At 35.1% G+C, this 14482-nt stretch overlaps 1 protein-coding gene across 1 annotated transcript in view; it reads right to left on the bottom strand.

Moving 5' to 3' along the window:
• Positions 1–663: 663 nt before the first annotated feature.
• LOC135120979 (uncharacterized) overlaps positions 664–14482 on the bottom strand; it is a 51357-nt gene continuing 37538 nt past the window's right edge. The window contains exons 4-5 of the mRNA XM_064045297.1: positions 815–841; positions 664–734 (exon numbers count right to left, since the gene is read on the bottom strand). Coding sequence (XP_063901367.1) covers positions 664–734; positions 815–841 — 98 coding nt within the window. The remainder of the gene's footprint in view (positions 735–814; positions 842–14482) is intronic.

The following is a 14482-nucleotide window of genomic DNA, read 5'->3' as shown; positions in this document are numbered from 1 at the left end:
GGTTATAAGAGGTGTAGATGACTGCATAGAATTGCAAAACAACATCAACAGGGTTGTTGCTTGGGGAAAAAAGAACAGCTTGCTTCTGAACGGTAAGAAATGTGTAGCTAAGACATTCAGCAACAAAGTGAGCAATATTCTCTACGACTATGCAGTTGATAATTTAATATTAGATAGACCAGTGACTGTTGAAGATCTTGGTGTGACATTTGATAGCAAATTAAGCTTTACGGATCACATGCTTAAAATCTGCAAAAAAGCATATGCAGTATATGGTTGCATTCTAAGGAATACTAAAGATTTCAATAATATAACAACATTGTTGCATATATATAGGACGTGCATTCGGAGTATAATCGAATATGCAAATATTGTTTGGTTTCCTTATCAAAAGAAGTATGCAAATATGTTGGAAAAAGTTCAAAGACGTTTTTTAAAATATATTTGCTTCAGAGAAGATAGTGTATATCCTCCTTTAGGAGTTGAACAATCTAAGCTACTTGAAAGATTTTCTATTTTAAGTTTATCTGATAGATATAAAACTACCACTGTGTACTTCTTATATAAAATCTTAAATTTTAAAATAAACTGTTCAGATCTGTTATATCAAATTGAATTCCATATTAATAAACGTTTTCTTGCAACCAGAGTGCACAATGTGTTCTACATGTCCACACCTCGAACCGATTTTCTACGATTCTCACCTATGTATAACATGTTGAGATTGGGTAATTCTGCACAAAGGACTGTAGATCTATTTAATACAAATCCTAATCAATTAAGACTAATAGATGTGAAATATTTATAAACCTACTTAATGATGGCATGTTGTGTGTATGTTCTGTAATTGGGTTTTAACCTGTAGAGCATACTAACATATAATAATAATAATAATAATAATAAAAAACGTTGAAATATAGTTCAAATTCAATAAAAATCGACAAAAATACAGTTTCTAGCTAAAATTTGATGGTTTCGTTGCACTTTCCGAGCCCGTAGGGTATCTGATTGGCTTAAAAGTACAAGAAAACACTTCAAAAGTGACGTTTCTGAAAAATTTTAACAGTTTTCTTGTATCTACGAACGCCAGAATGCATAAAATTGACCTAAACGTCTCCTTTTCCTATTCTGAGTCGATTCTGCATGCTTTAAGTGTGTTTGGTGGCTCAGAACCATCAAAAAACGTTGAAATATAGTTCAAATTCAATAAAAATCGACAAAAATACAGTTTCTGGCTAAAATTTGATGGTTTCGTTGCACTTTCCGAGCCCGTAGGGTATCTGATTGGCTTAAAAGTACAAGAAAACACTTCAAAAGTGACGTTTCTGAAGAATTTTAACAGTTTTCTTGTATCTACGGACGCCAGAATGCATAAAATTGACCTAAACGTCTCCTTTTCCTATTCTGAGTCGATTCTGCATGCTTTAAGTGTGTTTGGTGGCTCAGAACCATCAAAAAACGTTGAAATATAGTTCAAATTCAATAAAAATCGACAAAAATACAGTTTCTAGCTAAAATTTGATGGTTTCGTTGCACTTTCCGAGCCCGTAGGGTATCTGATTGGCTTAAAACTACAAGAAAACACTTCAAAAGTGACGTTTCTGAAGAATTTTAACAGTTTTCTTGTATCTACGAACGCCAGAATGCATAAAATTGACCTAAACGTCTCCTTTTCCTATTCTGAATCGATTCTGCATGCTTTAAGTGTGTTTGGTGGCTCAGAACCATCAAAAAACGTTGAAATATAGTTCAAATTCAATAAAAATCGACAAAAAGACAGTTTCTAGCTAAAATTTGATGGTTTCGTTGCACTTTCCGAGCCCGTTGGATATCTGATTGGCTTAAAAGTACAAGAAAACACTTCAAAAGTGACGTTTCTGAAGAATTTTAACAGTTTTCTTGTATCTACGAACGCCAGAATGCATAAAATTGACCTAAACGTCTCCTTTTCCTATTCTGAGTCGATTCTGCATGCTTTAAGTGTGTTTGGTGGCTCAGAACCATCAAAAAACGTTGAAATATAGTTCAAATTCAATAAAAATCGACAAAAATACAGTTTCTAGCTAAAATTTGATGGTTTCGTTGCACTTTCCGAGCCCGTAGGGTATCTGATTGGCTTAAAAGTACAAGAAAACACTTCAAAAGTGACGTTTCTGAAGAATTTTAACAGTTTTCTTGTATCTACGAACGCCAGAATGCATAAAATTGACCTAAACGTCTCCTTTTCCTATTCTGAGTCGATTCTGCATGCTTTAAGTGTGTTTGGTGGCTCAGAACCATCAAAAAACGTTGAAATATAGTTCAAATTCAATAAAAATCGACAAAAATTCAGTTTCTAGCTAAAATTTGATGGTTTCGTTGCACTTTCCGAGCCCGTAGGGTATCTGATTGGCTTAAAAGTACAAGAAAACACTTCAAAAGTAACGTTTCTGAAGAATTTTAACAGTTTTCTTGTATCTACGAACGCCAGAATGCATAAAATTGACCTAAACGTCTCCTTTTCCTATTCTGAGTCGATTCTGCATGCTTTAAGTGTGTTTGGTGGCTCAGAACCATCAAAAAACGTTGAAATATAGTTCAAACTCAATAAAAATCGACAAAAATACAGTTTCTAGCTAAAATTTGATGGTTTCGTTGCACTTTCCGAGCCCGTTGGGTATCTGATTGGCTTAAAAGTACAAGAAAACACTTCAAAAGTGACGTTTCTGAAGAATTTTAACAGTTTTCTTGTATCTACGAACGCCAGAATGCATAAAATTGACCTAAACGTCTCCTTTTCCTATTCTGAGTCGATTCTGCATGCTTTAAGTGTGTTTGGTGGCTCAGAACCATTAAAAAACGTTGAAATATAGTTCAAATTCAATAAAAATCGACAAAAATACAGTTTCTAGCTAAAATTTGATGGTTTCGTCGCACTTTCCGAGCCCGTTGGGTTTCTGATTGGCTTAAAAGTACAAGAAAACACTTCAAAAGTGACGTTTCTGAAGAATTTTAACAGTTTTCTTGTATCTACGAACGCCAGAATGCATAAAATTGACCTAAACGTCTCCTTTTCCTATTCTGAGTCGATTCTGCATGCTTTAAGTGAGTTTGGTGGCTCAGAACCATCAAAAACCGTTGAAATATAGTTCAAATTCAATAAAAATCGACAAAAATACAGTTTCTAGCTAAAATTTGATGGTTTCGTTGCACTTTCCGAGCCCGTAGGGTATCTGATTGGCTTAAAAGTACAAGAAAACACTTCAAAAGTGACGTTTCTGAAGAATTTTAACAGTTTTCTTGTATCTACGAACGCCAGAATGCATAAAATTGACCTAAACGTCTCCTTTTCCTATTCTGAGTCGATTCTGCATGCTTTAAGTGTGTTTGGTGGCTCAGAACCATCAAAAAACGTTGAAATATAGTTCAAATTCAATAAAAATCGACAAAAATACAGTTTCTAGCTAAAATTTGATGGTTTCGTTGCACTTTCCGAGCCCGTAGGGTATCTGATTGGCTTAAAAGTACAAGAAAACACTTCAAAAGTGACGTTTCTGAAGAATTTTAACAGTTTTCTTGTATCTGCGAACGCCAGAATGCATAAAATTGACCTAAACGTCTCCTTTTCCTATTCTGAGTCGATTCTGCATGCTTTAAGTGTGTTTGGTGGCTCAGAACCATCAAAAAACGTTGAAATATAGTTCAAATTCAATAAAAATCGACAAAAATACAGTTTCTAGCTAAAATTTGATGGTTTCGTTGCACTTTCCGAGCCCGTAGGGTATCTGATTGGCTTAAAAGTACAAGAAAACACTTCAAAAGTGACGTTTCTGAAGAATTTTAACAGTTTTCTTGTATCTACGAACGCCAGAATGCATAAAATTGACCTAAACGTCTCCTTTTCCTATTCTGAGTCGATTCTGCATGCTTTAAGTGTGTTTGGTGGCTCAGAACCATCAAAAAACGTTGAAATATAGTTCAAATTCAATAAAAATCGACAAAAATACAGTTTCTAGCTAAAATTTGATGGTTTCGTTGCACTTTCCGGGCCCGTAGGGTATCTGATTGGCTTAAAAGTACAAGAAAACACTTCAAAAGTGACGTTTCTGAAGAATTTTAACAGTTTTCTTGTATCTGCGAACGCCAGAATGCATAAAATTGACCTAAACGTCTCCTTTTCCTATTCTGAGTCGATTCTGCATGCTTTAAGTGTGTTTGGTGGCTCAGAACCATCAAAAAACGTTGAAATATAGTTCAAATTCAATAAAAATCGACAAAAATACAGTTTCTAGCTAAAATTTGATGGTTTCGTTGCACTTTCCGAGCCCGTAGGGTATCTGATTGGCTTAAAAGTACAAGAAAACACTTCAAAAGTGACGTTTCTGAAGAATTTTAACAGTTTTCTTGTATCTACGAACGCCAGAATGCATAAAATTGACCTAAACGTCTCCTTTTCCTATTCTGAGTCGATTCTGCATGCTTTAAGTGTGTTTGGTGGCTCAGAACCATCAAAAAACGTTGAAATATAGTTCAAATTCAATAAAAATCGACAAAAATACAGTTTCTAGCTAAAATTTGATGGTTTCGTTGCACTTTCCGAGCCCGTAGGGTATCTGATTGGCTTAAAAGTACAAGAAAACACTTCAAAAGTGACGTTTCTGAAGAATTTTAACAGTTTTCTTGTATCTACGAACGCCAGAATGCATAAAATTGACCTAAACGTCTCCTTTTCCTATTCTGAGTCGATTCTGCATGCTTTAAGTGTGTTTGGTGGCTCAGAACCATCAAAAAACGTTGAAATATAGTTCAAATTCAATAAAAATCGACAAAAATACAGTTTCTAGCTAAAATTTGATGGTTTCGTTGCACTTTCCGAGCCCGTTGGGTATCTGATTGGCTTAAAAGTACAAGAAAACACTTCAAAAGTGACGTTTCTGAAGAATTTTAACAGTTTTCTTGTATCTACGAACGCCAGAATGCATAAAATTGACCTAAACTTCTCCTTTTCCTATTCTGAGTCGATTCTGCATGCTTTAAGTGTGTTTGGTGGCTCAGAACCATCAAAAAACGTTGAAATATAGTTCAAATTCAATAAAAATCGACAAAAATACAGTTTCTAGCTAAAATTTGATGGTTTCGTTGCACTTTCCGAGCCCGTAGGGTATCTGATTGGCTTAAAAGTACAAGAAAACACTTCAAAAGTGACGTTTCTGAAGAATTTTAACAGTTTTCTTGTATCTACGAACGCCAGAATGCATAAAATTGACCTAAACGTCTCCTTTTCCTATTCTGAGTCGATTCTGCATGCTTTAAGTGTGTTTGGTGGCTCAGAACCATCAAAAAACGTTGAAATATAGTTCAAATTCAATAAAAATCGACAAAAATACAGTTTCTAGCTAAAATTTGATGGTTTCGTTGCACTTTCCGAGCCCGTTGGGTATCTGATTGGCTTAAAAGTACAAGAAAACACTTCAAAAGTGACGTTTCTGAAGAATTTTAACAGTTTTCTTGTATCTACGAACGCCAGAATGCATAAAATTGACCTAAACGTCTCCTTTTCCTATTCTGAGTCGATTCTGCATGCTTTAAGTGTGTTTGGTGGCTCAGAACCATCAAAAAACGTTGAAATATAGTTCAAATTCAATAAAAATCGACAAAAATACAGTTTCTAGCTAAAATTTGATGGTTTCGTTGCACTTTCCGAGACCGTAGGGTATCTGATTGGCTTAAAAGTACAAGAAAACACTTCAAAAGTGACGTTTCTGAAGAATTTTAACAGTTTTCTTGTATCTACGAACGCCAGAATGCATAAAATTGACCTAAACGTCTCCTTTTCCTATTCTGAGTCGATTCTGCATGCTTTAAGTGTGTTTGGTGGCTCAGAACCATCAAAAAACGTTGAAATATAGTTCAAATTCAATAAAAATCGACAAAAATACAGTTTCTAGCTAAAATTTGATGGTTTCGTTGCACTTTCCGAGCCCGTAGGGTATCTGATTGGCTTAAAAGTACAAGAAAACACTTCAAAAGTGACGTTTCTGAAGAATTTTAACAGTTTTCTTGTATCTACGAACGCCAGAATGCATAAAATTGACCTAAACGTCTCCTTTTCCTATTCTGAGTCGATTCTGCATGCTTTAAGTGTGTTTGGTGGCTCAGAACCATCAAAAAACGTTGAAATATAGTTCAAATTCAATAAAAATCGACAAAAATACAGTTTCTAGCTAAAATTTGATGGTTTCGTTGCACTTTCCGAGCCCGTAGGGTATCTGATTGGCTTAAAAGTACAAGAAAACACTTCAAAAGTGACGTTTCTGAAGAATTTTAACAGTTTTCTTGTATCTACGAACGCCAGAATGCATAAAATTGACCTAAACGTCTCCTTTTCCTATTCTGAGTCGATTCTGCATGCTTTAAGTGTGTTTGGTGGCTCAGAACCATCAAAAAACTTTGAAATATAGTTCAAATTCAATAAAAATCGACAAAAATACAGTTTCTAGCTAAAATTTGATGGTTTCGTTGCACTTTCCGAGCCCGTAGGGTATCTGATTGGCTTAAAAGTACAAGAAAACACTTCAAAAGTGACGTTTCTGAAGAATTTTAACAGTTTTCTTGTATCTACGAACGCCAGAATGCATAAAATTGACCTAAACGTCTCCTTTTCCTATTCTGAGTCGATTCTGCATGCTTTAAGTGTGTTTGGTGGCTCAGAACCATCAAAAAACGTTGAAATATAGTTCAAATTCAATAAAAATCGACAAAAATACAGTTTCTAGCTAAAATTTGATGGTTTCGTTGCACTTTCCGAGCCCGTAGGGTATCTGATTGGCTTAAAAGTACAAGAAAACACTTCAAAAGTGACGTTTCTGAAGAATTTTAACAGTTTTCTTGTATCTACGAACGCCAGAATGCATAAAATTGACCTAAACGTCTCCTTTTCCTATTCTGAGTCGATTCTGCATGCTTTAAGTGTGTTTGGTGGCTCAGAACCATAAAAAAACGTTGAAATATAGTTCAAATTCAATAAAAATCGACAAAAATACAGTTTCTAGCTAAAATTTGATGGTTTCGTTGCACTTTCCGAGCCCGTTGGGTATCTGATTGGCTTAAAAGTACAAGAAAACACTTCAAAAGTGACGTTTCTGAAGAATTTTAACAGTTTTCTTGTATCTACGAACGCCAGAATGCATAAAATTGACCTAAACGTCTCCTTTTCCTATTCTGAGTCGATTCTGCATGCTTTAAGTGTGTTTGGTGGCTCAGAACCATCAAAAAACGTTGAAATATAGTTCAAATTCAATAAAAATCGACAAAAATACAGTTTCTAGCTAAAATTTGATGGTTTCGTTGCACTTTCCGAGACCGTAGGGTATCTGATTGGCTTAAAAGTACAAGAAAACACTTCAAAAGTGACGTTTCTGAAGAATTTTAACAGTTTTCTTGTATCTACGAACGCCAGAATGCATAAAATTGACCTAAACGTCTCCTTTTCCTATTCTGAGTCGATTCTGCATGCTTTAAGTGTGTTTGGTGGCTCAGAACCATCAAAAAACGTTGAAATATAGTTCAAATTCAATAAAAATCGACAAAAATACAGTTTCTAGCTAAAATTTGATGGTTTCGTTGCACTTTCCGAGCCCGTAGGGTATCTGATTGGCTTAAAAGTACAAGAAAACACTTCAAAAGTGACGTTTCTGAAGAATTTTAACAGTTTTCTTGTATCTACGAACGCCAGAATGCATAAAATTGACCTAAACGTCTCCTTTTCCTATTCTGAGTCGATTCTGCATGCTTTAAGTGTGTTTGGTGGCTCAGAACCATCAAAAAACGTTGAAATATAGTTCAAATTCAATAAAAATCGACAAAAATACAGTTTCTAGCTAAAATTTGTTGGTTTCGTTGCACTTTCCGAGCCCGTAGGGTATCTGATTGGCTTAAAAGTACAAGAAAACACTTCAAAAGTGACGTTTCTGAAGAATTTTAACAGTTTTCTTGTATCTACGAACGCCAGAATGCATAAAATTGACCTAAACGTCTCCTTTTCCTATTCTGAGTCGATTCTGCATGCTTTAAGTGTGTTTGGTGGCTCAGAACCATCAAAAAACGTTGAAATATAGTTCAAATTCAATAAAAATCGACAAAAATACAGTTTCTAGCTAAAATTTGATGGTTTCGTTGCACTTTCCGAGCCCGTTGGGTATCTGATTGGCTTAAAAGTACAAGAAAACATTTCAAAAGTGACGTTTCTGAAGAATTTTAACAGTTTTCTTGTATCTACGAACGCCAGAATGCATAAAATTGACCTAAACGTCTCCTTTTCCTATTCTGAGTCGATTCTGCATGCTTTAAGTGTGTTTGGTGGCTCAGAACCATCAAAAAACGTTGATATATAGTTCAAATTCAATAAAAATCGACAAAAATACAGTTTCTAGCTAAAATTTGATGGTTTCGTTGCACTTTCCGAGCCCGTAGGGTATCTGATTGGCTTAAAAGTACAAGAAAACACTTCAAAAGTGACGTTTCTGAAGAATTTTAACAGTTTTCTTGTATCTACGAACGCCAGAATGCATAAAATTGACCTAAACGTCTCCTTTTCCTATTCTGAGTCGATTCTGCATGCTTTAAGTGTGTTTGGTGGCTCAGTACCATCAAAAAACGTTGAAATATAGTTCAAATTCAATAAAAATCGACAAAAATACAGTTTCTAGCTAAAATTTGATGGTTTCGTTGCACTTTCCGATCCCGTAGGGTATCCGATTGGCTTAAAAGTACAAGAAAACACTTCAAAAGTGACGTTTCTGAAGAATTTTAACAGTTTTCTTGTATCTACGAACGCCAGAATGCATAAAATTGACCTAAACGTCTCCTTTTCCTATTCTGAGTCGATTCTGCATGCTTTAAGTGTGTTTGGTGGCTCAGAACCATCAAAAAACGTTGAAATATAGTTCAAATTCAATAAAAATCGACAAAAATACAGTTTCTAGCTAAAATTTGATGGTTTCGTTGCACTTTCCGAGCCCGTTGGGTATCTGATTGGCTTAAAAGTACAAGAAAACACTTCAAAAGTGACGTTTCTGAAGAATTTTAACAGTTTTCTTGTATCTACGAACGCCAGAATGCATAAAATTGACCTAAACGTCTCCTTTTCCTATTCTGAGGCGATTCTGCATGCTTTAAGTGTGTTTGGTGGCTCAGAACCATCAAAAAACGTTGAAATATAGTTCAAATTCAATAAAAATCGACAAAAATACAGTTTCTAGCTAAAATTTGATAGTTTCGTTGCACTTTCCGAGCCCGTAGGGTATCTGATTGGCTTAAAAGTACAAGAAAACACTTCAAAAGTGACGTTTCTGAAGAATTTTAACAGTTTTCTTGTATCTACGAACGCCAGAATGCATAAAATTGACCTAAACGTCTCCTTTTCCTATTCTGAGTCGATTCTGCATGCTTTAAGTGTGTTTGGTGGCTCAGAACCATCAAAAAACGTTGAAATATAGTTCAAATTCAATAAAAAATCGACAAAAATACAGTTTCTAGCTAAAATTTGATGGTTTCGTTGCACTTTCCGAGCCCGTAGGGTATCTGATTGGCTTAAAAGTACAAGAAAACACTTCAAAAGTGACGTTTCTGAAAAATTTTAACAGTTTTCTTGTATCTACGAACGCCAGAATGCATAAAATTGACCTAAACGTCTCCTTTTCCTATTCTGAGTCGATTCTGCATGCTTTAAGTGTGTTTGGTGGCTCAGAACCATCAAAAAACGTTGAAATATAGTTCAAATTCAATAAAAATCGACAAAAATACAGTTTCTAGCTAAAATTTGATGGTTTCGTTGCACTTTCCGAGCCCGTAGGGTATCTGATTGGCTTAAAAGTACAAGAAAACACTTCAAAAGTGACGTTTCTGAAGAATTTTAACAGTTTTCTTGTATCTACGAACGCCAGAATGCATAAAATTGACCTAAACGTCTCCTTTTCCTATTCTGAGTCGATTCTGCATGCTTTAAGTGTGTTTGGTGGCTCAGAACCATCAAAAAACGTTGAAATATAGTTCAAATTCAATAAAAATCGACAAAAATTCAGTTTCTAGCTAAAATTTGATGGTTTCGTTGCACTTTCCGAGCCCGTAGGGTATCTGATTGGCTTAAAAGTACAAGAAAACACTTCAAAAGTGACGTTTCTGAAGAATTTTAACAGTTTTCTTGTATCTACGAACGCCAGAATGCATAAAATTGACCTAAACGTCTCCTTTTCCTATTCTGAGTCGATTCTGCATGCTTTAAGTGTGTTTGGTGGCTCAGAACCATCAAAAAACGTTGAAATATAGTTCAAATTCAATAAAAATCGACAAAAAATACAGTTTCTAGCTAAAATTTGATGGTTTCGTTGCACTTTCCGAGCCCGTAGGGTATCTGATTGGCTTAAAAGTACAAGAAAACACTTCAAAAGTGACGTTTCTGAAGAATTTTAACAGTTTTCTTGTATCTACGAACGCCAGAATGCATAAAATTGACCTAAACGTCTCCTTTTCCTATTCTGAGTCGATTCTGCATGCTTTAAGTGTGTTTGGTGGCTCAGAACCATCAAAAAACGTTGAAATATAGTTCAAATTCAATAAAAATCGACAAAAATACAGTTTCTAGCTAAAATTTGATGGTTTCGTTGCACTTTCCGAGCCCATAGGGTATCTGATTGGCTTAAAAGTACAAGAAAACACTTCAAAAGTGACGTTTCTGAAGAATTTTAACAGTTTTCTTGTATCTACGAACGCCAGAATGCATAAAATTGACCTAAACGTCTCCTTTTCCTATTCTGAGTCGATTCTGCATGCTTTAAGTGTGTTTGGTGGCTCAGAACCATCAAAAAACGTTGAAATATAGTACAAATTCAATAAAAATCTAAAAAATACAGTTTCTAGCTAAAATTTGATGGTTTCGTTGCACTTTCCGAGCCCGTAGGGTATCTGATTGGCTTAAAAGTACAAGAAAACACTTCAAAAGTGACGTTTCTGAAGAATTTTAACAGTTTTCTTGTATCTACGAACGCCAGAATGCATAAAATTGACCTAAACGTCTCCTTTTCCTATTCTGAGTCGATTCTGCATGCTTTAAGTGTGTTTGGTGGCTCAGAACCATCAAAAAACGTTGAAATATAGTTCAAATTCAATAAAAATCGACAAAAATACAGTTTCTAGCTAAAATTTGATGGTTTCGTTGCACTTTCCGAGCCCGTTGGGTATCTGATTGGCTTAAAAGTACAAGAAAACACTTCAAAAGTGACGTTTCTGAAGAATTTTAACAGTTTTCTTGTATCTACGAACGCCAGAATGCATAAAATTGACCTAAACGTCTCCTTTTCCTATTCTGAGTCGATTCTGCATGCTTTAAGTGTGTTTGGTGGCTCAGAACCATCAAAAAACGTTGAAATATAGTTCAAATTCAATAAAAATCGACAAAAATACAGTTTCTAGCTAAAATTTGATGGTTTCGTTGCACTTTCCGAGCCCGTAGGGTATCTGATTGGCTTAAAAGTACAAGAAAACACTTCAAAAGTGACGTTTCTGAAGAATTTTAACAGTTTTCTTGTATCTACGAACGCCAGAATGCATAAAATTGACCTAAACGTCTCCTTTTCCTATTCTGAGTCGATTCTGCATGCTTTAAGTGTGTTTGGTGGCTCAGAACCATCAAAAAACGTTGAAATATAGTTCAAATTCAATAAAAATCGACAAAAATACAGTTTCTAGCTAAAATTTGATGGTTTCGTTGCACTTTCCGAGCCCGTAGGGTATCTGATTGGCTTAAAAGTACAAGAAAACACTTCAAAAGTGACGTTTCTGAAGAATTTTAACAGTTTTCTTGTATCTACGAACGCCAGAATGCATAAAATTGACCTAAACGTCTCCTTTTCCTATTCTGAGTCGATTCTGCATGCTTTAGTGTGTTTGGTGGCTCAGAACCATCAAAAAACGTTGAAATATAGTTCAAATTCAATAAAAATCGACAAAAATACAGTTTCTAGCTAAAATTTGATGGTTTCGTTGCACTTTCCGAGCCCGTAGGGTATCTGATTGGCTTAAAAGTACAAGAAAACACTTCAAAAGTGACGTTTCTGAAGAATTTTAACAGTTTTCTTGTATCTACGAACGCCAGAATGCATAAAATTGACCTAAACGTCTCCTTTTCCTATTCTGAGTCGATTCTGCATGCTTTAAGTGTGTTTGGTGGCTCAGAACCATCAAAAAACGTTGAAATATAGTTCAAATTCAATAAAAATCGACAAAAATGCAGTTTCTAGCTAAAATTTGATGGTTTCGTTGCACTTTCCGAGCCCGTAGGGTATCTGATTGGCTTAAAAGTACAAGAAAACACTTCAAAAGTGACGTTTCTGAAGAATTTTAACAGTTTTCTTGTATCTACGAACGCCAGAATGCATAAAATTGATCTAAACGTCTCCTTTTCCTATTCTGAGTCGATTCTGCATGCTTTAAGTGTGTTTGGTGGCTCAGAACCATCAAAAAACGTTGAAATATAGTTCAAATTCAATAAAAATCGACAAAAATACAGTTTCTAGCTAAAATTTGATGGTTTCGTTGCACTTTCCGAGCCCGTAGGGTATCTGATTGGCTTAAAAGTACAAGAAAACACTTCAAAAGTGACGTTTCTGAAGAATTTTAACAGTTTTCTTGTATCTACGAATGCCAGAATGCATAAAATTGACCTAAACGTCTCCTTTTCCTATTCTGAGTCGATTCTGCATGCTTTAAGTGTGTTTGGTGGCTCAGAACCATCAAAAAACGTTGAAATATAGTTCAAATTCAATAAAAATCGACAAAAATACAGTTTCTAGCTAAAATTTGATGGTTTCGTTGCACTTTCCGAGCCCGTAGGGTATCTGATTGGCTTAAAAGTACAAGAAAACACTTCAAAAGTGACGTTTCTGAAGAATTTTAACAGTTTTCTTGTATCTACGAACGCCAGAATGCATAAAATTGACCTAAACGTTTCCTTTTCCTATTCTGAGTCGATTCTGCATGCTTTAAGTGTGTTTGGTGGCTCAGAACCATCAAAAAACGTTGAAATATAGTTCAAATTCAATAAAAATCGACAAAAATACAGTTTCTAGCTAAAATTTGATGGTTTCGTTGCACTTTCCGAGCCCGTTGGGTATCTGATTGGCTTAAAAGTACAAGAAAACACTTCAAAAGTGACGTTTCTGAAGAATTTTAACAGTTTTCTTGTATCTACGAACGCCAGAATGCATAAAATTGACCTAAACGACTCCTTTTCCTATTCTGAGTCGATTCTGCATGCTTTAAGTGTGTTTGGTGGCTCAGAACCATCAAAAAACGTTGAAATATAGTTCAAATTCAATAAAAATCGACAAAAATACAGTTTCTAGCTAAAATTTGATGGTTTCGTTGCACTTTCCGAGCCCGTGGCTTAAAAGTACAAGAAAACACTTCAAAAGTGACGTTTCTGAAGAATTTTAACAGTTTTCTTGTATCTACGAACGCCAGAATGCATAAAATTGACCTAAACGTCTCCTTTTCCTATTCTGAGTCGATTCTGCATGCTTTAAGTGTGTTTGGTGGCTCAGAACCATCAAAAAACGTTGAAATATAGTTCAAATTCAATAAAAATCGACAAAAATACAGTTTCTAGCTAAAATTTGATGGTTTCGTTGCACTTTCCGAGCCCGTTGGGTATCTGATTGGCTTAAAAGTACAAGAAAACACTTCAAAAGTGACGTTTCTGAAGAATTTTAACAGTTTTCTTGTATCTACGAACGCCAGAATGCATAAAATTGACCTAAACGTCTCCTTTTCCTATTCTGAGTCGATTCTGCATGCTTTAAGTGTGTTTGGTGGCTCAGAACCATCAAAAAACGTTGAAATATAGTTCAAATTCAATAAAAATCGACAAAAATACAGTCTCTAGCTAAAATTTGATGGTTTCGTTGCACTTTCCGAGCCCGTAGGGTATCTGATTGGCTTAAAAGTACAAGAAAACACTTCAAAAGTGACGTTTCTGAAGAATTTTAACAGTTTTCTTGTATCTACGAACGCCAGAATGCATAAAATTGACCTAAACGTCTCCTTTTCCTATTCTGAGTCGATTCTGCATGCTTTAAGTGTGTTTGGTGGCTCAGAACCATCAAAAAACGTTGAAATATAGTTCAAATTCAATAAAAATCGACAAAAATACAGTTTCTAGCTAAAATTTGATGGTTTCGTTGCACTTTCCGAGCCCGTTGGGTATCTGATTGGCTTAAAAGTACAAGAAAACACTTCAAAAGTGACGTTTCTGAAGAATTTTAACAGTTTTCTTGTATCTACGAACGCCAGAATGCATAAAATTGACCTAAACGTCTCCTTTTCCTATTCTGAGTCGATTCTGCATGCTTTAAGTGTGTTTGGTGGCTCAGAACCATCAAAAAACGTTGAAATATAGTTCAAATTCAATAAAAATCGACAAAAATACAGTTTCTAGCTAAAATTTGAT

The sequence above is a fragment of the Zophobas morio genome, unplaced genomic scaffold (assembly GCF_036711695.1).
Source record: "Zophobas morio isolate AGI-343-1 ecotype UQ-CSIRO unplaced genomic scaffold, CSIRO_AGI_Zmor_V1 ptg000469l, whole genome shotgun sequence".
NCBI lineage: Eukaryota > Metazoa > Arthropoda > Insecta > Coleoptera > Tenebrionidae > Zophobas > Zophobas morio.
The sequence above is the reverse complement of the archived record's forward strand: the minus strand, read 5'-3'. Positions and strand labels throughout refer to the sequence as shown.